The sequence below is a fragment of the Alosa alosa genome, chromosome 10, assembly GCF_017589495.1.
Source record: "Alosa alosa isolate M-15738 ecotype Scorff River chromosome 10, AALO_Geno_1.1, whole genome shotgun sequence".
Lineage (NCBI taxonomy): Eukaryota > Metazoa > Chordata > Actinopteri > Clupeiformes > Clupeidae > Alosa > Alosa alosa.
The window spans coordinates 16605466-16632246 of record NC_063198.1 but is presented as its reverse complement, the minus strand read 5'-3'; the positions used below and the strand labels follow the sequence as shown (position 1 = coordinate 16632246).

The window sequence follows — 26781 nt, the reverse complement described above, 5'->3', positions numbered from 1 at the left end:
TACCATCACAGATTAGACACAATTGAATGAGTCTGGAACTGAATATCAGTATATGAATAAATCAAACCTAATAAAGTGTCTGCCGACTAGATTTGTTAACGCATTTTGTACAAGTGTGTGTGTGTTTTCTCGTTGCAAGAGCATCTCAAAACAACTCGTTTCCACAGAGCACTGTGCTGAAATGACTCATTGTATCGTCTTGAAATAAGAAAAACTGGAATCATTTCAAGCCTCGGAGACTGTGAAGTACTTTTCCATGACCTCTTAGTGAGTTTCTCATGTATGCGTGCTTGCTCACATGCGCTAAAGGGGAACGCAGGGAGATGCGCGTGTGGCCGAGCGAAGAGGAACCTGTCTCTTTAAGAAGACGCTCTCCTGTTGCACGGGGAGGCAGGCCGGTGTTTTTCCACTCGTGGTGATGTCTAGCGCTCACCCATTCTAAGAGACAAAGGTCAGAAAGAAAAGATTATAAATTAAATTTACTGCTGTAATTCCCTTATTCAACACCGAGCCACCGCACAATAGGGACAACTTGCTTGCTACGGAATAAAAGGAAACCAAATAAGGTAATGAGGCACAGTTCAAGTTTGCGTTTAAACTGTATGTATTAGGAGAATTATGTGTATTTAGAGTACATTTAGAAAAGTATTTTATGTGTTTTAAAATATTTTTTCAAAAGTTTACATACAATGATCTGCTCTGTAGGCTATAGCCTATATTACCTGTGTAAAACTCTCGGGAGAATTCAAGTGAATTTTATTTCATCTGGAACTACCGTTACTATTAATTTCTACCATTTTTCCATGATTATAAAAACATCATATGTATAAACTATATGAGGGGTGGTGCATACAATATACATCCTATGGTGTTTGAACGCACGTTTCAGCTTGTTTGCTTGGTATGGGAACTAACGGCCAAGGATGCTGAGATGATATTCGCGTTCAGTGGGCAATGACAGCCAATGCTTCGCAGAAGCTGTGCGCTAACTTCGCTCGCTTTGGTCATGGCTTACTAAGACCATTTCCATGTCTCTCTAATACTGAGACATGGGAAAATGTGAGGATTCGAACAACACATAAACTAAAATTGAGTTTCCAAGGTCTTGCTTCTCAGTCCGCTCGACTCTCCATGCACATTTACGTGCATTTACGTGCATTTAGCACTCCATGCCATACGTGGGAAACAACGCCCGCTATTGTTTGCCCTATTCCACGCACCTGGACCTGGTGCGCAGTACTTTCCTCAAAATGGAAGCAAATACTGTTTAACATCGTGTCTTAGTAAACTTCTCTGCCTGTTTGAAATCGGCAGCGCACATTCGAGTTTCTCTAACGTAGTGCTTCAAATCTTCGGAGTCTATATTGGATTGCCCTCTCGTTGAGCTTCCCTTAAAAATGCTTTGTCGATCCTCTGATAACTAATTGAAAACAATCAACTTAATCCGCGGCTATGTTGGTTAGTGTCTGTTTTTCTTTACCCTTGATTTGACTTCTGGTCCCTATAAACTGCAGTCATGGACGTAATGGTGTAGAGACACTTTTTATGGAGCTGTCAAAATTATGTTATACACGTGCTTAGCGCTGTTGTAAAGCAAGGAAATGGGAAGGTTTCTGGGAAGCAGGAAGCATCAGCTGTATTCTCCTAGAAAAAGGCTATCAATCTGTGGAAATAGCCATGCAGCGTGCGTGCCTCAAAATGGTGACAGCCTTTGCGTATCGGCGACGTTTCAATTTGTCTCTTGCGCGATTGAGGAAGTAGCTTAGGGAAGTGTCGACATATGTCGGGTAACCTGCGTTTGCGCTCTACGCATTGTCAAAATGTAATTTGCTGTCCAATAAGAAAACATGGTCGTGGGAAGAAAAAACGGACTAAATCTCATTTATAGGAATGAATTGAATTAAAGTGTCAGGATGCCGCTGGAATCCCCTCCTAGAGCAGTTGAGATGAACACAGAAGTGGCCTGAAAAGGACATGGACATGCTTAGGTTGCTAATGACTGGATTAAAAGGCAAAACAAGTATGCTGTTCCTCAGCCACCCCTACCCTTCACTTTGCCACATACAATAATGCACAAAGGCTTTTGCAGTTTAGATACTCAAGGAGATTTGAAAGGATGTGCAGATTGTGATCTCTGATGTGTTCATGCAAGTGGTGTGTGTGTGTGTGTGAGAGAGAGTCATTTAAAGTGTGATAGCCACATACTAGGAAATGAGATGAGAACTAAAGCTATGCAAGGGCTGGGAAACTGACAGACACCCATAGCAAGATGTCTAAGCTTAGCCAGATGTGATCCTGTAGCATTGACTTGAGTATATTATATCCACAGTGCTCAGGGTTGGAGCCTACAGGAGGAGGAAATTGGTGGCAGATTCAGTGTGAAGTCTGTCCTGTTTTGTGTTGAGACTCAGGTGCAGTGCCAGCAATATTGGTTGAATCATCAACATAATAGATGTTGGACTGTCCAGAATCAAATCCACGTTTAGGTCTTACATGGGACTTGTATTCGTTGCCAGGATTCTGAATTTGATTACATATAACCGTACCACACGTCAAATATCAAGTATCCCTTCAAAATGGGACGCTGACATTACAATGCTTCGGCAGACAGCCTTTGAAAGTCACTGTCGGACTCTGGCAATTACGGTAGCTCCGCAGGCTAACAGACAGAGTGCCGGCCAGCCTCCCTTTCATTCCATTGTGTGGAAGTCTCCCTGAAGGATGCTCACGTTATTGTGTGGAGGAAATAAATGGCCAGAGAGCATCAGTTATCCAGCACCACTCCCAGTAGCATCTCCCTCCTCCTGCCCTCCTCCACCAACAAGCCTTCTGGGTGGCACCCCTTCCCCTTTTTATACCACTGTGAAGTTGGGGCCCTAGGTTTGTCGCCTTGGCATGGCAGTGGTGGAATTTCCTACCCAGTTACCTAGCAATATCCATTGAAGTCAGACAAGCTGGACCTCTCTGGAAAGGAAGTTTTCTCCTCTTCCCCTTTCTCGATGAAAGGGTCAGACAACGACAGGTAATCAGAGAAAAGCCAAATGACATTGGCAATCTTGCATTGCGTTTCACTTCCTTTATCTGTTTTATTTGACGTCTTTTGTATACTGAGTAAATTGTGTCTTAATAGGGGAAGTATCTTTGGTGATTTACCAGTTGCCTTCAAGCCTGAGGAAGTGGCATTGATATCAAGAAGAGTTTTACTTGAGCTATATGATTCAAGACTGTTAATAAATCACATATCCAAGTTACTAAAATTCATTATAACTTAACTACCGGAGCCGCTTGATGAGTTGATGTTGTATTTTCAGTGATTCGCTTAGCTTTTTCTTTGTGGCTTGGCACCATATGTGCTGAATGATCTGAACAAACGAGTACATTTGAAATAGTTTTGGATAGGCAGTGGCCTTCACAAATGTGGCAAAATAAAGATTCATGATGTTGATTTTTTCACAAGGTCTATGACTAAAAGCGAAACACCACTAAAAACTCACTTGTTATATCTTTTGAGGCCATTGAGGACCATAGTAAAATTGAAGCTAGCATCACACTGGTTTTAAGTCCCCATCAGCAGCTACCTCTGGACTTTGTGTCATCCTAATTTGGATCAGACCAGTTAGACCTGTGCCTTATTAGGGACAGAACGGTGGCGGACTCAGAAGGTATCTAGGTTTCTCTAGGCAGAGATTGGTTGGAAATCAGAGCATAACCGACTTACAGTATCTTTCCTTTATAACCCATGTCGTGGCTTTTATCAATATTTTATGACACTGCTCCTCGACTGCTAGGTTCACATTCCCATGTAGGACTACAAGCCACAAAATCCCCCATGTATGGCCCAAGCTATACAGTGGAATGTATGGACGGAGAGGAAGGACTTTTAATAGGCAAACCCCTAGGAAATGTACATGGTCTTAAAATAGGATGATTATGTAAAAGCCTGTACCCGCACGTGGACTCCAGACCTGAAGTCTCTTGTTGGCTGAGACCACATAGAGTGTTAGTCTGCATTTGTGTGTGAGAGAGTGAGCGTGCATGTGCATTTGGCAGAGAGAGAGAGAGAAAGAGAGAGAGAGAATTTGTGTGTGTGTGTGTGTGTTAGTGGCTTGACTGTCTTCAGTGGGTCATGTTAACTAGCAGCCCCTGGGCAACGAGGCCGGTTTGTTGTGACTTCAGTATCAGTAAAATCAGTGGGCTTACTGTAGCTGGAAGTCTCTGTAGGGGACAGGGAAGCATGCCTGGGTTGCACTAGGAGGGAAGCTGCTGGTTTCTATTGAGCCTCACAAAATGGATAGAATTTTCAGTAATTGCAGTAGGACTTCAAATGTCTTATTAGGCGATTCCTTTGTCACTTTGTCACACAGCTCAGGCGCCTTTTCGCTGTCCTTGTCAAAGCCCTGCTGATGCGGCTATTTTTTAGTCACATACACTGAGATTGTGAATCTCTATGCTTTTGCCCCCTACAAAAATGCTGTCAAAAGAAAATTTGGACACATTCTTACCCTTCTGGACGAGAAGGTCATTTAGCACCGTATGATCAGTTGTCCCTATTTCTCACCCTGATAAAAAAAGGAACCAAAAAAAAGAAACGTCCATGCCAGCACAACACCTCATTGTTCCTTTATCAGTACTCGCACTCTCTGCCAAAGGCAGTAGGCTAAAGGAAATGCTGGTGACTTGCTCACAAAGGGCTTTTTGTGGCACGGGGGACATTTGGGCCTATGCAAATCCAGCAGACCTTGTCTCTGCCTGGCTACAGACTTGGAGACAGCTTTTAAACTCCCACCAGTTACATAGCAGTTTGTTTTCACTTGTGCTTGGACTCTCCTTCTGCCCCGTCAATATTTAATATGTTCTCCAGATGTGAAACGTGCAGTGTGAAGGGGAGTGACTAGATATCGGGGTTATGGATATTCATAGTTGTGTGAGTTTCATTTTTGACTTAGAAACCTCTGGTGGTTAAAATGACACAGTCAGTGAAAGTCTCTCAGTGTCGGCGGCAGCGTGACAGAAAACCGTTAGTTGCTATCTGACAGTGGGCTGACCTGCCAGGGAACAACAATACAGTTAAAATAGACTAGCAGCTATCAACAGCCACAGCTGACAAGGAAAGACAGTGGTGCGCTCTGCTGTGGACTGGCTCACACTCACACCGTTGTTTTGGGAATGTGTGTGTATGTGTGCATGTGTGCATATATGTGTGTGTGTGTGTGTGTGTGTGTGTGTGTGTGTGTGTCTATCTTGGGTTACAAGCGACAGAGTCTGCGTGGCACATGTGATACATGCAAGGTGAGCGATTCCGTCGTCTGCGGTGGCCGGGGCATCGTCTCTCATCTCATCCTCACCTTTACCGCACGCCCGCGCCGTGCCTCGCCACGGCAACAGTGGAAATTTCCTGTCCGCTGGCCCAGCCTCCCTCTGTCACCTGTGTCGTCCCCGGCTCGCCTCGCCTTCGGCTCAGCACAGAGCTCAGAGCCTGTGCCCAATCCGCTGATTGCGTTTAATTGTCTTAGGCTGGGGAGAGAGAGGGGGGTTGGTAGGTGTTTGTGTGTGTGTGTGTGTGTGGGGGGCTGTCCGGGACGGGGCGGTACAGGACACTCTCTGTCAGGCTGAGTGAGAGTGACACCGGGTTTGCCTACACAGAGGCATGGTGACATCTGAGAGAGACACAGCACACTGAACTGAAGCGTGGCCATGAAGGAAATGTAAGTGCCACGGCTGGGAACTGTGGGAGAGAGAAAGAAAGATGGAGAATATAGGAGAATGAGTGATATGGGAATGAAAGAGAAACGAGAGAGAAACAAAGAGAGAGAGAGAGAAAAAATACAGAGGAAAGAAGCGATGTTTTCTTTTGACTTAGCGATGATAACTCGATGCTGTGGTTATTCTTGAGAGTTGGGAATTCTTCCACTGTTGAAATTCCTGTGCCCCTGTTGAGCGGCGTTTGTTATTGCCAGCAGTAATCAGTAAAATATGTGCTATTTTAAGTCATTTTTCCCCTTATGCTCTCCTTCGCTGTCTCTCTCAGAAAAATTCTCTAGATATTTTTGGTGTTTTTGGTTCAATTTTGTGTGGCAAATGAGCAGTCTGCACACTTCGGTTATTGTCTGGCGCTTGATGGCAAGAGTGATTGAAACTCTGCCAGCTTATGTAATGTGTTTGAACATAGAAAGCTGCTAAGCCTCTGAAAGACCTGAATATGTGATACTTTGAGTCTGTACTTTTCCACTGCAAAAGTTTTTCAAGGTTGAACTTGTTGTGTGTTTGTTTCTAAGAAATGATGTGTCAAAATGACACATTGCTGTGTGTGCTCAGGGACAACACATTTTGTGTCAATTTCAACACCGCAATGTGGAGATAGACGAATTGTGTGGCTGGCTGGGTGGGTTAAAAAGTTAAAATTATAGCTGAAATAGCTGAAATTTGTCTTTAACCTATCACCCAGCCACACAATTGCTGTGTTGAAATTGACACAAAAATGTGTTGTCCCTGAGCACACACAGCAATGTGTCATTTTAACACATCATACTGTAGAGTCAAACCAACCTCTCTTGTGGTAACGCACACGTGGGATAAGGTAGCCAGCCTTAACGTCTTTTTTCATCAAACTTCTACTTTGCTCTCCAACCCTGTGTCCATTAGGAGATAACCCATCCCTCCCCTTGACTTCATTAAACCTTAAAACTATGTTTTTTTGATAAAGACAGTGGTGAACATGCAAACCTAATTGCGGCGTCTTCTAAACATACCAAGGGCATTTGGATCCGGTGTTTTCCCGGTGGATCGGATTCGAGTAGCTGGCCCGGGGCCACTGTGATTCCACTCGGCTGCCTCGTAAATGTTAATGGTATGAGTATTAAGTGTACTGTGGAGCTGGCCCGTGCCGACCGGCGGGTGGAGGAGTGGAGGAAGAGGAAGGGAGCATAAGAGAGGACGGGAGAGGAAGGCTTTGATGTGCCGGACGCCCCCCATTGGTCTCTGTTCTGTTCAATGGCCCCCACCCCCCCCCCCCCCAAACCAACTGTCACCACTAGTATTCCTAAAAGGAGAGGAAGTTAAACACAATTGTGCCACTAAATTGTGAGCTAAACACAATTGTGGTGTTTTGTATTCAATGGCCTTTTTCATTTTGTGTTGCTACAGAGAGAGAATGAGAGAGAGGGAGAGAGAGAGAGAGGAAGAGAAAGACGATGAGGGAGAGGAAGAGAGAAAGGGAGAAAGAGAAAGTGTTGGACATTGCTGCTGCCCCAGCAGTTTGTCCAAACTGTGCCAGATTGACAAACAGTCGGTGGTTCAGGGTGCCAAAGCATGTCTTTGGAGGACGTTGCCATCACTGGGAAACTTGGAGACAGGGAGTGAGCGTCACCAGCTTTGGCTGTGTCTCAGAAACGTTGCTTTCGTCCTGTGACAACAAGCCTGCCCTGGAATGGTGATGTGATAGCGTAAACATTAATGAAATAAAAACAAACAACCATTCATAGTTGATGTTGGAAGTGGCCAACGTTAATGATGACCTCACTCATTAATACTTTATGTTAGATTTGAGGTTTTGGGTCCATTTATTTATTTATTTATTTATTTATTTATCTATTTATTTTCAGAATTCCTTTCAAACAGTTTTCAGTGGACTTTGTTGACATGATGGCCAGAGGAAGTTAGTTGTTGATTCAGTTACATTATTAGAAGCGTTAAGTTCCTTTATTTAAAATCACACATGCACAGAAGCCTTTTTACTGTGTGTGTGTGTGTGTGTTTGTGTGTGTTTGAATGTGTTCCTCCTATTGATGCAAAACAAATGCATTATTCATGTCAATGTAACCCATATAAACATCAAGGGTGTCTTTAATCTTTTACCAAGGCCTATTTTCCTCTTTGATGTACGCAGATGGACTTGGGTCTCGCCTTGTCCTGACCTCCATTTTGCTCCCAGACAGACACCTTCCCCTTCCCCGTCTTTATTTACCTCTCTTCCTCACTCTCAGTTCAGGGAGAAATGGGGCGAAGGACTAGGAATAGGTACCATTATTGTCTTTGGGAGACTTGTTTCCAACTGGCGAAATAGTGATAATTTGCTGTGTTATGTCATTTTCAAAACGTTCTCTCTTTCTCTCTCTCTCTCTCTCTCTCTCTGTTTCTCTCCCCATAGCATGGCACAAAAAGAGAAGCTCCAATGTCTGAAGGACTTCCACAAGGACACTTTGAAGCCCTCGCCTGGGAAGAGCCCAGGCACTCGGCCGGAGGACGAGGCAGAGGGGAAGCACCCTCAGAGGGAGAAGTGGGCTAGCAAGCTTGACTTTCTTCTGTCAGTCGCCGGGGGCTTTGTCGGTTTAGGCAACGTCTGGCGCTTCCCCTACCTCTGCTACAAGAATGGCGGAGGTGAGCCTGTTTCTTTGTTTATTTGTTTGTTTATGGGAAATAAACTGAAATGACCAAAGGGAGGTTAACTTTCCCTACCTGGACAGCCACTGATACAAAATCAAATTCACTAAGCTATCAGGTGACAACATGACAACGTGACAGCCTATGTGTAATGTGTATTTACTTACCCTGTTTTTTTCTCCACATGTCAAGTGAAAAGGGAGAATAGCAAGGTCGAAACCAAACAGAATCCTTGCTGTTTGTTGCCCCAGTTCCTAGCATTACTGTAATTACAGCAGTGTCAGATTAATTCTCTTTAGGGCCAGCGATATGCGAGTATCTAGTTTCATTCAAGCATGACACCAACTGACCTCCTCAGTTAGCACTGTTGCAACTGTTCGCGGGAATCTTCATGAAATCAGCATGTAAACGTGTGGCTTGAAATAGCCACACTCCTGGCTGGCTACAGTATGTCATGGCTTCTTGGCTTAGCCACTCGTGCTCGTGCTTGATATCATGTTTCTCTTGGAGCTTACTCATCAGGCCATTCTCCACCCCTCCCACACAGGTGCATTTCTCATCCCGTATACCATCTTCCTGTTTGGAGGAGGCCTGCCTGTCTTCTTTCTGGAGGTAGCTCTGGGCCAGTACACCTCTGAGGGTGGCATCACCTGCTGGGAAAAACTCTGCCCAATCTTCACTGGTAAGCACTGAGCGCCCACACCACACCCACTCCACTAGCACACCCTCCACCCCTTGCAGCTGTTCTCAACCCTCCCTCTCCCTCTCTCTCTCTCTCTCTCTCTCTCTCTGTAAATGAGATGAAGTGAGACCGCATCCCTAATTCTTTACATAAATAATTTCCACGTTCAAGCATCAGGTCAAGCATATATATATACATATATCTTTATATATATATATATACACATCTTTCCTTATACAAACTAAGCCACACTATAAGTTTGTGTTATAATACAAATATACACACGTGCACACTTACAGGACATTACTGTGGACCAGATAGCTAACGCCATTGTGTAGCAAAATGTTATTAGATTGAGGGTCAGCATGGAAACAGACCTCTATACAAACAAAACAACAATAAAATACACTGCTCCTAGCTTCATGTTGCCATGGCCTCCAAACAGCAAAACAGCTCAGAGGTGGATGGCAGAGGGTGATTTGACCCAAGAAGAAGACACAGCACAAAACAGAAAAATCTAAATAAGCATGAGGCCTGAGTGCTAAGGAAGAGCATGTTCCTTTTTTTGTACACACACACACACACACACACACACACACACACACACACACACACACACACACACACACACACACACACGCACACAGTCATCCCCTATTTCTAAATTAAAATCTTCTCAAACTGGTTCTCAGGTTTTTGTTTTTGTGCACACACACACACACACACACACACACACACACAGTCCTATCTTTAAATTAAAATCTTCTCAAACTGGTTCTCAGCAGGCTGTTAAACCCCAAGCTGACTAGGGTGGGTGGTTCCCTAGCAGCTAGTTTAATTTTCATTCAGGCGAGTGCCATGGGCAGTCCTTGGGACCTGTTTGTTTATACAAAGGGTTTGTGCAGGGCAGTGGTTGGGAGTGGAGTGGAAATAGCCAGGCAGTGGGAGTGCGGGCAAGGGGCAGCTGTTAATTAGTTTGTCGGGCCGGGCTGAAACGGCTGCTTGTCAGCATAGTGAAGGCACCGCTGATGGATACAAACACAGACAGCTGCAAGATCCCGCACGCCATGATTAATTAGATCTCACCGCTGTGTCGGCCCAGTGCAGTACAGCTAGATTCATACACCGCCTTATCAAACTGTAGCTGAACATGAACTGCAACTTCCTGAGAATAAGTTTTATGGACAGTGGCTGTGCTTGTGATTAAAAGGCCAGTGGTCTGATGCGAAAGAACAGAACACAGCTGACCCCATGAACTAACTTTTGATTATTAAAACCTAAACATGTTTATATTTTGATATACCTTTCAACCTTTGTAGTGGATGTCGTAGTGAAGCAGACTAGAAATCTATTTGTTTAATATGCTATGCCTTACACCCTGATAGAAGCCTTGCATCAACTCTATGGGCCTTCCAATAGGACGCTGGCTCTACATGTTTATTAATGACATCCTTTGAGAATTACCTGCTTTAATGGAGTCACAATCAACAACCTCCTCAACAGCATGATGCACAGGTTTATAATTGACTTTGTAATTAGGAGAAGAGAAGTTATCAGTCCATTAGGTTCAAATCTAATCTAACAATCAAAAGTCATAATTGGTTGCTGTAAAGTCAGTGGTTGTGTTTATGGGGATAATACACTTGTTGAGTTGTAAACATGATAATATGCTCGCTTGTAATGTGTACTGTATGTCAGATTTAACCTTAAAGAGCAATGAAAAATGGTGGAAGTTATGGAACATGCAAACAGCAGGACCTTCATCTTGGTTTTTATAGTGACAAACACGTTCACGCCTTTCAGACTGTAACTGTATTGACAGTGGAGTCACATCCCACCCAGATACACAACAAATAGTCACAAAGTGTCACTGCTTCACAACACAAGCTTAATTTGCTACTCCGACTGCCATAGCAGTCAGTGCTAAGAGCCTTACTGGGGAAAGAGCTTGATTAATTTGTCAACAGTGGTTACTAATCCTTATCTGCCTGCTTTTAATTCAAGAAAATTGTATTAATGTCCTTCATGTCAAAATCTCTGTGATATTCTGAGTATTCTCATTAGCTTAAGCTTTGAAAATAACTGCTTTTCTTCCACAATGCAGCTTGCGTAAGAGAAATAATTATGTTCATGCCATTGGGGCTAGCTACAGTATGACATAGCTAGTTTACAGTAATTTACTTTAGCACTACTTAACTACTTCAACTTGTTAACGTGGTTTCCCTACAACATTGTTAACTCCAGGCTACATAGTTAAGGTTGATGTCAGGTAGAATCAGCATTGTTTAAATGAAACACTCCAATAAATAGAAATGTAGCAGTGTACAGCAGTGTAGCTAGCAAAAGTTACAGAACAGCGTTGCTAACTAGGTGACATCCGCTTTACACAAATTGCACAAAACTGATAATGAACACAATATCCGGTTGGTTGACCATATATTATGGAGATTCATTTTGTACCTGATCAGAACCAGGTCCACTCTAGCTAGCCATCACAACTAGGGTCTCTGCATCACACTAACACACACTGTAGATACCAGTACTAAGAATTTGAAAGAAATATGCAGTATGAACACTGACCAGTTGAATCATCTGCTCAAATCTGCTCTATTTTCTTGTCTACACAGGTATTGGTTATGCCTCAATTGTGATCGTCTCCCTGCTCAACATCTACTACATTGTGATTCTGGCCTGGGGGCTCTACTACTTGTTCCAGTGTTTCCAGCCTGAGCTGCCCTGGGCTAAGTGCAACCAACCATGGAACACCGAGAACTGCGTGGAGGACACCATGCGCAGGAACAAGACACTGTGGGCGAGTGCCAACGCCACCAACTTCACTTCCCCCGTCATAGAGTTCTGGGAGTGAGTGGCAAACATTTTTTGTTATCCCTCCTTCCCCATCCCAGAATGCATTGCTTGCCTTCTTGCCTTCGTTGCTTGGTTCACTGGCATAGTTGGGATAAGTGGCCCAATGCTGGGTCTTGCTGGTAGTGTTTACCTGGCTCTTTAGACCAGCCGGAGAAGGAACACTCTGGCTGGCTCCGGCCAGAGCAGGAGCCAGATTGTAAACATCCACGCTACAGTATTCCTTCTTTTCACTCTCGCTCGTTTTCCCCTCTTCCTGTCTGCCTCCTTCTTTGCTCAATCATGTCAAAGTGTTTGTATTCGTTTGTGTCCTCTCAAGCATCCACTCAAGTGCGACTTGGACGTTAGATAAACTTAGGGTGCACTTCTCCTTCTCTCTTTTCCTCCCTCCCTTACTCCATCCCTCTCTCTATCTCTCCTTGAAGAGAGACAGAGCACCTAGTACAACGTCCTTCTGAAAAAAAGACATATCTGCCTACCTCCTTAGTTTTAACTACTCTCTCTCTTTCTCTCTCTCTCTCTCTCTCCCTCCCTCTCTTTGTTCTGATAACAGGCGTAATGTCCTGAACATCTCTTCAGGTATTGATGACATCGGACCCGTTAAGTGGGACCTGGCCTTGTGTCTTCTGGCCGTCTGGATCATCTGCTTCTTTTGCATCTGGAAGGGCGTGAAGTCTACTGGAAAGGTGAGTCTCGTGAAATCGATGTTTTGTCAGGTAAACACTCCAAAGAAAAGCTATGTTCCACTTAATGAGCTTGAACACCCTGAGCGAACCAAGGTTTGCCTAAACACTGTTGCACACTGTTGTTGTCTGTGAGAATGGATTTGTTGTGTTGAACAGCATTGACATTGCCATCTTTCTTTTGCCAAGTTCTTGGGGCACGAGATTCTAGTAGTCTTGTGAGATCCAAGGACAATTTGGAAGGATTTTGGCTTAGTGGGTGCCATGCTACTTTTTTCTCATTAGGAGTAGAGTTTGTAAGAAAATCCTGTGGGCATGGCCTACTGCTGATTTCATTTCTGTCTACAAGTAATATTTTGGCAAGCGGTTTATTTAACCCAAACGAGTATAACATGTTCAAATCAATGATTAGCGTTTATAGTAGTATATTAATTAGTAGTATATTATTAATTTATAGTAGTATATTAATTAGTAGTATATTAATTCTACTAACAGAAGTTCAACCATTGTTGACTGACTCTCAGGCGACATCTATCTGAGGCATCTCTGAAGCATCTTAGGATTTAGGTATAGTGCGTTGACTCAAAGAAGCTTGTCCATTCATAGACAGCTGTCATTAGCCTGTACAACAGCTGAGTGGATCTGTGAAGAAGCACACTTTTCATCTAGGCTTCTAGCACAGACAACAGCCATTGTGGTCACAACTCAATCAACTTAACATGCTATATCACCGTCGGACATAGTACACACCTGAGTACTTCTGCCCTCGATGCAAATCTCCCTTTAGCTGCGGTGTTCAACCGTGGCCACTGTCATAGATCACGCTTACAGCATAGGCTATTGATTGTTTGGCTCCGGTACGGCTTTCCCCAGACGGTCCGTCTAGTGAGTGATCTGGCGGGGCTTTGGCCAGACGACTGTCGCGGCCACATGAGTTAGGAGCGCGAACAGAGGCACAGTGTTTTATGGGTGTAGGGTGTCTTCTCGCTCGTTCGCCTTCTCATTCAGGCTTTGAGTTGGGTTTATGTGGCCCAGATTTGAACTCGTGTTGAATTATGTAACGTAGTGGGGCTCCGTGACGGGAGGCCTCTCACCATGATTTGTAGCTGTGGCTGGAGAGCAAATAAAGCAAAGTGTGGCGGTTATTTGTGGCAAGACACAATAACGAAGTGGCCTTTCCTAAAATGATTGCACCAGTACCGACCCTGTTATTGTGGCTCTTGAGGGTGAAGGCTTTAGGACTCAAGCCTGTTCCGTTGCATCCTAACGGTCACGTGGCTTTGCAGCGTAAACAGACAATGGGAGACTGTCAGCCAGCCAGTCTGCAGAGGAAGGTTTCAAGCTGTGGGATGTTGGGTCAAAACAAGGTTTCCACTGACTGGAATCTATTCATTAGGGCATGAGCCACTACATTCAGATTCAATGAAAAGCAGCCTTTATGGTTTACATGGCTTCATGTAATCTCTCTCTCTCTCTCTCTCTCTCTCTCTCTCTCTCTCTCTCTCTCTCTCTTCTCTCACTCACTATCTCTCCCTTTCCCATTTTGTCTCTCTCCTTTGTTTGCTACCTCCTGTTCTTTCTCTATTTCCTTTTCTTCTGCTGTCTCCCTGTTTCACCTTCTATCTCTCTCTCTCTCTCTCTCTCTCTCTCTCTCTCTATCTCTCTCTCCTTCCCCAGGTGGTCTACATCACCGCCACCTTCCCATTTTTCATGCTTATTGTGCTCCTGGTCCGTGGCGTCACTCTACCTGGAGCGTCCAAAGGCATCACGTTCTATCTGTACCCCAACTTGACACGTCTGGAGGACCCAGAGGTAAGGGATCACCCAATCACCCCCGCCCCACACCCAAACTGCCCACACTAGCTACTCCACAGTATCTTATTACCCCTCCAAACTCACACTGAGTGTCACGCCGACCCCTTGGCCCTCTTCACATACTTCTCCCCTATATCATTTTGTACAGACACTTCAGCCCATCAGTCATCCCGGGCATCCAAGTGTCACACTCCAAAGTGGAGCTGTGCAGTGATAGGTTAATCTCAAATCATCGCCCAGTGGCAACCTGGCTACATGTGACAAAAAAAGACCCAGTTATGCTACCTCAGCCATGTATACTTTATACTTTTTTGCTATCATAGGTTTGGATTGACGCGGGCACACAGATTTTCTTCTCGTACGCTATTTGCCTGGGGGCAATGACATCACTGGGAAGCTACAACAAGTATAAATACAACTGCTACAGGTGAGTGTCTGGTCCAAGGGGCCTCTGAGGGACTAGTCCAGTGAAAAAAAGAAAAAAAGTGGGAACCTAGGTTCCATGTGTGTAAATTAACAACCTCCATGACATATGTGTGACTCAGGGACTGTTTGCTGCTGGGAGGCCTGAACAGCGGAACCAGCTTTGTGTCTGGCTTCGCAATATTTTCCGTCCTGGGCTTCATGGCACAAGAGCAAGGGGTGGACATTGCCGATGTGGCAGAGTCAGGTACGAGGGTTAAAGTAGCAGTGATGGTGGGCGCTGTTACTTCAAACAAACAACAAAAAAAGTAGTAGATTTTGGTGAAATAGATTCAAAAATGACAAATTGGAACTGCAGATTCTTAGATTATTACTAAACGAACAAAAAACATAGTGTAGAAATGCTCAGAATTCGACTTTGAAATGTGGAACGTTTAGCAGTTGAACGCTCGTTGATTTAGAACGAAAAAAGTAGGAAAACTCAGTGAAAGCAAATGTAGGCACTGTCTACGGGAGAAAGGGAAAGTGAAATTCATTCAGTGGGATTCAAAAAGCCAATCTGTGGAACTCTGTGGAGACAACGTACTTGACAACGCTGCGAAAAAGAGCACTGGTTATTGGATCTCGCCCTGACCGGTTATCGCCGAAGAGCTAACAGTTAGCAATGTGCTGGGATGTAGTTTTCCTCTGACACTCTGGGACGAAAGAGGGCTGCTTAAATCCACGTTTCCACGTGTAGAGTAAAGTTAAAATGGGGGTATAAAAATTGGAGCATCTTGTGCCAACTTTTTAACTCTAAACCAAGGAATAGACCAAAATTAAGAAACTGCTCATCATTGAAGTTCTCTGCTGAATCCACGACTGTGCTCATGATGATTATTTTGGAGTCCATGTTGTAATAGCACAATAGCTAGTAGTAACCTCTGGCTAATGCCCATGGAGAACTCGATTGGATTTGTTTTTGTTTTTTGCTTTTGTCTTAGACTCTAATTGGAAAGGTCTCAAGATGTCTCGCCTTCACTCAACCATTCAGCATGCTCTCTCTCTTTAGTTTATGGCATAAAAATCATTTGGTTTGTGTCTGGCTTTGGTCCGCTCTCCACTGGAGACGTGATTTTGCTGAAAGACGGGCTTCAGTTGCTCTCTATGGCTCACAGCTTTGTCTGAGTTCCAGATTTACTGGCTCTTCTCCTGTTTCTCCTGATGTCTGAATGAAGAGAGAGTAGTGCAGAGCAACACCACTGCACAGGAATTAGTTTGCTGTTTGCTGTTTGGCTTGCTTAAAAATGTCTTGTTTACGGGGGCATGAGCCTCCTCAGAAACTATTTGCACAGTGCATAGCTGTGTTGATAACATTATCAAACTAAAGTGTATAAAGGTAAGCCACGAGTATTTGTTTCTAGTTTGGAGGGGAAATTACTGGCTCCTAGTTTGGAGGCCAAGTTATGTTTGGCTTGTATCTTGAACCTGACAAGAGACCATGTCTAGCCTCAACAGTCTACAGTTTATTGTATTTTTGTCACGCTATGTCAAATGCTCCTGTGCTGTCCATTTGTTTCTCTGTTTTGTGTCATTTAAAAACTTTTGTCAAGCAGGTTCTTCCATGTCACAATTGCAATGTTGGCAAGAAGAGGCGATTAGTATGTTGCCTTCTGTTTCCCGATACGGTTATGCTGCATACAGCTCTAGTCATATCATTGTTGTAGAAAGAACACTAAGTTCCTGCCTGCTCAGATCTATTGGGTCATTCTGGCATTAACCAAACACCAATACCTTGATGGCAAAAATGAATAATAATAGAAAAAAAAGTAAACGAAAAAAAAAATCCCACATTATTAGTTTGTAGCCAACATTTTACCAGTACCTATGCTATACGGCATACCCTTGGCCATCGATTTTTTGAAGTGCTCTCAGCTTGAGCAATCGCTTCGAAAAACACAGCTCTTTACCAAGGTGAACATGTGTTGGCTGGGCTGTCCTATTCTAACCACATGCTCTCCCCCTCTTCTCCCCCTCCTCTACCCCTGTAGGTCCTGGCTTGGCTTTCATCGCCTATCCAAAGGCTGTGTCCATGATGCCCCTGCCCACCTTCTGGGCTGTTCTATTCTTTATCATGCTTCTGCTTTTGGGGCTCGACAGTCAGGTCAGTTGCTGTTAAACCACATCAAATAAAAAAAAGGTTAGGGATATACATGGATGCAAAGTAAGTATTGGACATACACTGCACGCGTGGAACTATGCTTACTGCACCAAACCACACCGGGTAGTGACCAACCTTAAAAAAGTAAGATGAGAAGTGCAACACGCACGCATGTTATGTAAAGTGTGGCTAAACGCTCCATGCCTACTATGTAAAATGAGAGGTACAGTATATGCAAATTACTGTATACTTATTAATATGCCAAACCACACCTAATACTGCTCAACACTTAAAAGGAGTACATGCATGTTCACCATACATTTAACATCAAACCACATATAGGACCTATATTAACACAGGCCTGCAGATAGCCCTGCAGTTTGTATAATGGAAACCTGGTCTGTGTTCACATTCCTAAATAGAGTTTATGTACCTCAAGTTAATGCAACTTCAAAATTAGCTTAGATAGTTTCCTATTATACCACAAGCGCAAGCCGTGGAAGCTGTGTTGAAAACTGCGCTACACCAACAGCTTTTACGGTATCAAGATGGAGCAGAGTAACATCATCTCTTACGGCAGCCGGGAATCTGCACAGACAGACCATTACTGTAGCTCATGTGGCAGAATGGCCAACAGTGCCAGCAGAGGCAAGGTTCGGGTTACCCGGGGTAACAAACAATCACCAAACATGTCCTGTCCTTCCCAGCCATTTCAGCGAAGTGTCACTGGCCTGCTTCTCCCCGAAAAGGCACGTGGAGACATGGCCGACACTATGAGGTGTTGATAACGAACGTGTTGGTGGGTGTCCAGATTAGGGCTGGGTAGAGCAGAGGAATGCCAATTTGGACAGTTTCTGCAGGGGAAAGAATGTCTGTCAGTATTGCACAACTAACCCCAATCTTGACAAAACAGGTCGTAAAACCAAAATATATGAGTAAATTTAGCAATTAGGTGTTTATTATATTAAACGACCAGAACCTAGCATACGGAGTTAGATTTGAGTATCATATTGAAGGCCAAGATTTAATGCTAAGAAATGTTCCTTTGGCATTACCCTGTTTTGGGCAAACACATTACGGCCAAACACATTACGTTGCCATAGCTATCTACTTTCAGTCATGATAAGGCTGCTTCAATACCCCCACCCCCCTAATGGATGATGTAGAAAAGGAAGATGTGTGAGGGGAAAAAAAAACTTTGTTGGGTATCTTTCAGGCTGGCGTCAGTTGGTGTCTCAGATTTCTCAGCCACAGTGAAATTATACACTGCGCTAAGCCAGTGTTCTTACTACGCCATAGTCCCGTTTCAGGTCTTCTGCTGCTCTGCTAGTCCCTGTTGGAATGTATCTGTGTAATTAGTCATCAAAGTGGTTTACCTGTGCTGTATAAAGGTTGCAACAGTCCTTATCAGTTAATTTTGTCAGAATCACAAAGAATGATTTACTTTGGAGATATTATGCAATGCCAGTGAACCTGCACTTTACAAGGATTTTGCAAGGAAATGCTGTGTAGATTTGGGCTGGGATGATGAAGGGGTGATTAAGTGGTTGGATACCCGCTTACCAACAGATTAAATGGGAATTTAAGAAAGTGTGTTTCCAAACTCTGGTTTGCATTTAGAGGTTTTGCATGGCCACAGAAAAAATAGTGAATATGTATTTATATTAGTTGAATGTATATGACTTTGTACTACTACATTATGTGCTTGGCATGTTGCAAATGTTTAGCAAGTCTGTCTTTCTATTCTCCCACAGTTTGTCGAAGTGGAAGGACAGATCACTTCTCTTGTTGATCTCTATCCATCCTTCCTAAGGAAGGGTTACCGACGGGAAATCTTCATAGCTATAGTGTGTTTCCTGAGCTATCTTCTGGGACTAACCATGGTTACCAAAGTAAGTATACCAACGATGCTCCTTTTAACGCATCATTAGTACCGCACATACGTTTCATGTTTTGAATTTCTCAACACACAGCCCCCCAACAACCCCCCCTTCCTCCTCCCCTCTCCTCTCAACCGTGTCCATTTTTAGCGCTAGTCTGTGATGCCAGCGGACGTACAGGCCGCCCGCTATATTGAGTCGGGCTATTCCTGCGCCCTCTGAAAGGCAGCCAGAGCATCAGTCAACAGCCAAGGTCCAGAATAGCCCCCGAGCTTGAGCGCTTCCTGCTTTGTGCCATTACAGTACATAGAGGTAGAGGGAGGGAGAGAGAGAGAGAGACAGAATAAGAGAGAAAGAGGGATATTCCCAGGCAGAGTAAAAAGGTCCAGCTTGATGTTTTCGAGGAGCTTAATGAGTAATGTTTTCAAGAAGCCATACTAGGAGATTGCTGGGTCTATTTTTCGCAAGATGTCCCCCATCTGCAGGCTGTCCTTTGCCCTGTACCCTGCCCTCCCATGGACATCCCATGCCCTCTGACTCCCATCGGAGTCCTTTTTGGCCACTGTGGTTCTGCGTCATGGGGGAGTCCCCCCCATCCCTTTCTCGCTTTCGTTTTTTTTCCATACCCTCTTCTTTTTCCGTGACATCATTTCTCCAGTTGCCCCCACTTCATATACCCTCCTGCCCCCCTCCCCTCAGTCTTTCTCCCACTCACGCGCTCTCCATCTATCTCGCTGTGGTAGGATAGCTTGAGGACAAATGCAGGAACTGTCCAGTCAGCCTCTGTCTGAGACTCAGTGGCCCACACACTCTCAGATAAATGCAGTTTCTCACAGATGCTCACTGTCCATCGTCCTCATCTGACAAAGGCTCTGCCATAATGGAATTTTAACAACACCCCCCTTTTTTTTCTCTCTCTCTTTTTCTGTCTCTTCTATAGGGTGGCATGTATGTGTTCCAACTGTTTGACTACTATGCAGCCAGTGGTGTGTGCCTTTTGTGGGTTGCATTCTTTGAATGTATTGCTGTAGCCTGGGTTTATGGTAAGTGCTTTATATTTGTATATATATATATATATATATATATATATATATATATATATATATATATATATATATATATAATCACAGACACATGATAAGAATATGTTGTGTATGTGTATGTATAGTTATGTCAGAGTAGCTTTTCTTTCCTAACCTGTTTTTGAACCTGGTGTTATAACAAGAGAGAAACCTGTGCAGCTTCATATTTACTGCAGTGACTATAGTATCTTACAGCCTGAATTAGAACTTACGTTTTGTAGATATCAGACCCACAAACAGACGTTTGGTAGCCACCTCTTAAACTATGAAAGGAAGTTACACCTACCAGCCTGTTTGTGTTTTTGAATCTGGCGTTGAGGTTTTAGGTTAAACTCCACGCAGCTGCTGGTGCTAGGTTTCTAAGAACCCCCATTCTTGAAAAAGCAGAAATTGCTCAGCATGTACCTGCGTGCCATTGTCATCTAAATTGTCCAGGCTAAATACGGGCTACTCATAACACTTCCCATTTCAAGTTTAGGGGTGGCCACGGAGACAGATCAGGCATACATAAACATACTCTTTTAAAAATCACTGTTAAGTCCATTGTGACAAGTATAACTTGTTGTTGAATGTGTAATGAAGAGATGTGTAACTAGGAGAAGTATCTAGGATCTTTAGAAATGTTACAAAGCTACTTTGGTCACCAGAAGATATCACAGCTCAAAAGCTGTCCTGGTCATGCCCAGAAAGTTGTTTCTCATGAAACATTTGGTCATGAGTCTTATAAAACTATTGATTAAGTGATTAAGTATAAAATAAAGTCCTCATAATAGTCCTTGACCTTATAATATCTCTCAGGTCATGCAGTTCAATATCATTGCTGGGTGGTGGCTGTTGCATAAGAACATATGTACAACAAATAATCCAATACAACTTCACTGATAAATGTTACATTTTTCATGTAACATCATTTAGTTTTATATTAAATTGCTGTCAGTACAGTTATGTAAGGCGATAACATGTATCCCTCTCTTGTTTTGCTAGGCGCTGATAATTTCTATGATGCGATTGAGGATATGATTGGCTATCGACCAAATCCCTGGATGAAGTGGAGCTGGACTGTGATCACCCCCCTTCTCTGTGTGGTAAGTGTTGTTGAAATAAAAATGTTCCCAGATGACTTGTGAGTCCCCACAATGTCTTACATACACAGGTAGTGAGTCACATTCCAATGACCATTGGATCTTCTACATTACATGGGCCAAAAGTAGGACCAAAATCCGATCCTTCTACCTGAGTGATTGAAGTTTTATTATCCCACAGGGAAAATGATGATGAATAATATTATTGAATTAATACAGGGAAAAAAAACAGTCATGGCTTGACACACCTAGTTCTCCGTGGCTTAGGTAAATCCCTTTGATATAATTTATTGACTTTTTTCAGTCATGTGACAGATAAAGGTATACAGATGAGTACTGTCAGTGCTCTAGGTCTAGGCCTGTACACACTGCAATAGTCTCTGTGACTGTTTTTTCCGCTTTGCCCCCATCCCCCCTGACCGTTGGCGTTAAAAAAATGCTATGCAACTGCCCTCTTCCATGCCGGATTTGCAGAGAAAATCCCAACACTTTGCTCGGTGCCTTCCAGATGGATGGACCATCTGCCTGCTGTGGCCAGATCTGAGCATTATAGCTTCAGGATTACGTAGATACTGCTCCTCGTGCAGTTATGAGAGTGGGTGGGGGCAGTGGTGGGGGTTGGGTGGTGGTCGCCCAAAAAGTGTGCCTAACGTTGCCGGTGAAACTATCTCTCTGTGAGAACCAACAGGGATGCTGCCAAAAGCTCAGAGGAGTTCCTCTCGACTCCTTCAGAAAAGACACTCTGATCCCTGCGCACGGTTTAATCTGTAATGGTATTTTGTAAATTTTGCAGCTACACTTCCCAGACTAATCTCCTTTTATTCTCTTATCTTAAAGGGAAAGGGAAAAAAACTGCTATCATGCACTTTTTCCTGTCTGTGATGGGCGGAAAACACTATAACTAAGCCATTTTGTGAAAGCTTTTTTGTCCTTAGTTGTTTTATCTAAGTTGTCAGTTGACTGATAACCTCAGTGATGGCGCTGTGTAGTTCAGTTGGTTACTTTTTAAGCCCGGTGTTTGCTTGGTCCACTTGTCCAGCTGCTCTGTTCTGTCAGGGGATTTGTGTTTGCTGTGAAAATGAAGAACTAGACACTGAATAACTTCCCACATTCCTGCATGTGCTGTTCCGTGCAGGCGATGAGTCATGTATTAACTTAATCTTATTTACTTTCTTTCTCTCCCTCTTTCTCTCTCTTTCTCTCTTTTCTCACTATCAGGGCTGTTTTGTATTCTCCTTGGTCAAGTACAAGCCTTTGAAATACAACAAAGTCTACGAGTACCCAGACTGGTCCATCGGGATTGGCTGGACGTTGGCTCTCACTTCCATGATCTGCATCCCCATGGTGGTCGTGATCAAGATCATTCAGTCAGAAGGGCCCCTGATCGAGGTACTTATAAATACACACACACATACAGGCGTTAGCATAAAAAAGCTCATCACATCCAGCTGTAATGCATATTTGCATTCACAAATACCCACCTGTGTGGGAATGGAAAAATCTTTGCTATATTCCATGCAAATGCCATGTGGTGTTGAGCCCGTCATTTACATTTATATTTACATATAGTTATTTCAGAGACACTTTTACCTAAAGTGAATCCCATGTGAAGGTCATCACAGTCCAATATTTTTTTGCCCTCAGGACAGTAGGACTGACAGTCCTTGTATTCAACTGTAAGAACAAATACCTTATAGTTAAGATCACAATCTCTCTTTCTCCCCCTCCTTTTTCTCTCTCTCTCTCTCTCCTTCTCTCTCTCCCTCACAGCGGATAAAGGCGGTGGCTGCCCCATCCAGAGCCGCGAGTTCTTGTCCAGCTAAGTACCGCACCAAGGTACCTGAGCTAGCCAACCCTCTGGACCCCAATGGGAACAACGGTTTAATGATGCCCACCCATACCATTGTAGAAACCATGATGTGAGCTCTCTGTGAGAGGATTCAAAAAAAAAAAAAAATGACCCACTTTCCATGTTATATATATATATATATAAATATGAATATATATAACAGTATATATATTTGCTAACTCTGAAATAGTCGTAGGACCAGGTTTACATTGCTACGTATCTGCACTAGGAGTTTCTTTTTTTTATGGAGGAAGTTATATGTAGTTTTTTTCTGTCCATGTTTTTAATATTTTTATCATAATGTTATTATTATATTTGTATGATAATAATAATCATTGCTATTAGTTTTGTGACTGTCGTCAGCTTAAGGCATGGCCTCAGTCACAAACAGTACTTTGGACATAGAGTGGTAAATGTTTCTGGGGTTTTTTTCTGAACATAATGGGTTATATGTAGTCTGGTTTTCTTTAAGGGTGGACAGATTAATAAGTAAACATACTAAAGGACTATATAAATATATTTTGGGTATTAGGTTTCAACTAAGTATATGTTGTTTAAGAGTAACGCTGGTGTAGCTGTTAAACAGACTATTATCTCCCTCCAGACAGTTACATAGTATATCTTTTATGTTGTGGAGTTGTCCTTGTATGGTAAGGTTAGATTTACATCTCGCTATCCATGATGTTTGTCACATCCGAAGGCTCATCCAGCTTGCGGACAGGCAACACTATCAGAGTCTGCCACACTGCCCCATCGTCCTATACGCGTGTGTGTGTATACTAATCTCACAATGACGAAGGACGGTAGCCAAGCAAGGACACTACTGCGAAACAACCTACGCTGTGCATGCGTGCTTGCCACCCACACACCAAAGTCCTAGACTCTTCTCTTCTCTCCTCATAGTGTTTACACCTCGCGCACGGTGCACGCAAGATCAGGCAGGTTACATCACACTAACTCTTAATAGCAGCATATCTCTCAGCTCTGCTCTGTTCTCCTGTACTGTGGGGGGACAGATCCATCATTCAGACAGAGCAGCTTCACTGCCCAACATCTGAACATGTCAATGAGAGCCTTAATCAAATGCATCATTAAAATACACACACACACACAGACGCGCTCACACGCGCAAACACACAAACACCCAGACCCAGACCCATTTTTACATGTCTATTCACACTCCCTAAGACCACCATATCTCAGCTTGTGTCTGCTTCAGGCCATTCTTATGAACATAGCACATCATATCAGCACGTTCTCTTTTTTTTGTTTTTAAATACAAAATGATCATTAATACGTAAACAGTTGTAAAAACAGCACGTGTAGACATGAAACACGTTCTTACCTGGGAATGTTGTCATTGTGTCTGTCAAAGTAGCAGTCTTTATTATTATATTGGGAGGTAGTCTTTTTTATTTTAAGGTATTAAAATTCAGATGTATTTTATGTTTATTCTATTTTGTTTAAAATCACATTTGCCTTTTGTATTGAAGATGTAAAATGTGTTTGACCACTCTGTTAACAATTACCAATATTTCTCAGAGGGAGGGGTTTCACATACAATAATTAATCAACAAAAAGCTTGCTGCAATTTCTAATGTGCAATATTTTGTAGGGAAATAAGCATATTTTTTTGTTTTTCTCAAAAGTTGGTACTTTATCAGAATATACTGAGCAGAACTTGGAAGAAATTAATAGGGGCCAATTTAAGCTACCATAAAATGCTTTGCCACAGTAACAACGAAAACTGTATCTGACCAAGACAGCTTTTCTCTGTGCAGTGTTACCTGTTGTCAGTCTATCTGCAAATGTGCTCATTTTTCTTAAACCTGATATGAAAACCTTTGAAACCAACAAAAATCATGTTCTCAACTGATTGATTTTTTTTTGGGTAGACTGAATTGGCTTCACAAGTAAAAGGACAATAGCCGTCAAAAGCCGCTTACTTCAGAGTCAATCGGACCCTAAGTTCAGACTGGAGTCTCTTGCCCACTGGTAATGACATCAGCCCAAAAGGCAGCGTGTCTCTCGGCTGCCGGCCACTTTAAAGGAAAACAGCTTGTGTGGAGGCACCCATGTGGTGCTTTTGCCTTCCGTGGAGTTTGTTTGTTTGAGATGAAGACTTGAAATGATCCTGTTAGAGGCTGACTGTGTGGAGGAGAGCCCACAAGGTCCGCTGGGGCACTCACCCCCTGTCCAGCTCCCCCAAACCCCTCAACCCCTCGACCCTTCCCCCCACACCCCCCGAGGCCTCTCCCCTTCAGGGATCTTACCTACCTGTCTTTTTTTTTATTAGGAAAAAAGTATGGTGTATGGTAAATGTTTTTGAAGTCTATGATGCGAGATTTTAATCAAAAATTTGGGGAAAAAATAAATAAAATGTTTCGTTTTTATTTTTTAAATGAATCTGTGAGAAAAAAATGAAATGTATTAGACCAGGTTTTACAGTACCTAAAACCTTTTTTTATTTCATAATAAACATTATTCTTTGAAAAAGCCTTTTGCTTTATGTCAGTAATACGAACATTGCTAGCTATTCCAAGTCAAAGGAATGCAGCAATACAGGACCATACCACACTAAAGAGGTGGTTTTGCTCACTGTTGTTGTGCTACCTGTGGAAATTTACCAGCCTGATCCTAGTCCTAAAGCTCCATGGCATCCCCACCACTCTTGTCTGTCCGAGCCATCTCCAGGCGGCTCCATTGTAATACCTGTGATGAATCAATCAACCCAGGCTGACCCCTACTGCTGTCCCCACAGCAATGTCAGGCTATTTAAACTCACCCATTACGTGCTTCACATGCCAAGCCAGGACACCAGATGATGCTTGGGGGAAGGTACAAAAAAAAAAAGTCAGGATTGAGCAAAATGCGGTGTTATGTATAGTGAGACTTGACATAAATTAGATGTGGTGCGCTTCACTTGTGTTTGGGCTGGCGACAGAAAAAAAATAAAAAAAAATCCAGATAGCAGCTGCCATAAATCTACACAAAGAGAAGGGCAGGCATTACGTCAAGGACTGGTGGCTTGGCAGACCTTGGGTGACAGAACCAAGAGGAGGTTGTCCTTGGGCACTGAGGCACTCGGTTGGATGTTTGTGGTGAAATTAAACTGGGGCTTCTAGAGCCTGTGAAATGTCGGTAATCAATCTACCCAATCACCCCAACTGTCCACAGTCATAGGGCAATCACAGACTCTTAGTCAAACATACAGGATCTGACCCTTTGGCTAGACTGTGTACCAAACCTTTAAATCAAGTACTTTTCTTTTTTAAAAAAGAAACACTTCTGTCATAATTGAAGCAATCACAATTACAAAGGTGTCTTGAGAAATAGACCAATACCTTAACTTATTAACCAATAAACAGGCTAGTCAATTAGATGACTGGCACAATTCAGTGGAATAGTTCTTACTGAAAGTACAGTGCCATTAAACAAATAATGTGTAATAAGCAACGGCATGAATGAAATGGCATTGCTATGGGGACAACATTTCAGATGGGGAGAAAGACAGTAATGCCCTATACAGAACTTCAATACAAACATCACATCTCCATGATACCCTCACCCTTACTCCTTCAGCTTCAACTGTATACAGACATACAGACAAAGCTATGTTCGCCACCTTCTTGTAGTGATGGGTGTACAGTTTTTGCCATGTGTGCTGTATCTGGGCTGGGATAATATGTTTCCACTCTTAGTTTTCCATATTACCTTCAGACTTGGTTAGTCGCTTTCCTCTTCTGAAGTTGTTCCTTTCCTCAACGCTTTGTGCAGTAAATTGTTCGTACAATTTCTAATGAAAACAAAGCCGTTTTAGTAAGTGCTCTTGCAATTAAGACATTTGTTATTTGACAACTTTGTTCTGGGAAAAAAAAACATAATAAACATTTGAAAATAA

At 43.1% G+C, this 26781-nt stretch overlaps 1 protein-coding gene across 3 annotated transcripts; it reads left to right on the top strand.

The window, feature by feature from the left end:
* Positions 1 to 388: 388 nt before the first annotated feature.
* slc6a6b (solute carrier family 6 member 6b) lies at positions 389 to 26781 on the top strand. 3 transcript variants are annotated; one of them, XM_048255953.1, is made up of 14 exons: positions 389 to 566; positions 8147 to 8376; positions 8927 to 9061; positions 11689 to 11923; positions 12480 to 12612; positions 14287 to 14421; positions 14748 to 14851; positions 14970 to 15094; positions 16878 to 16990; positions 18742 to 18879; positions 19808 to 19910; positions 20934 to 21034; positions 22250 to 22420; positions 22802 to 26781. In XM_048255953.1, the coding sequence occupies exons 2-14, from the start codon at positions 8148 to 8150 to the stop codon at positions 22952 to 22954; spliced, it is 1875 nt and encodes a 624-aa protein (XP_048111910.1). In that variant the 5' UTR covers positions 389 to 566; position 8147; the 3' UTR covers positions 22955 to 26781. The 3 variants fall into 3 exon arrangements, with proteins under 3 accessions (XP_048111910.1, XP_048111908.1, XP_048111909.1); XM_048255951.1 differs by lacking the exon at positions 389 to 566 and adding an exon at positions 2867 to 3022; XM_048255952.1 differs by lacking the exon at positions 389 to 566 and adding an exon at positions 5604 to 5705.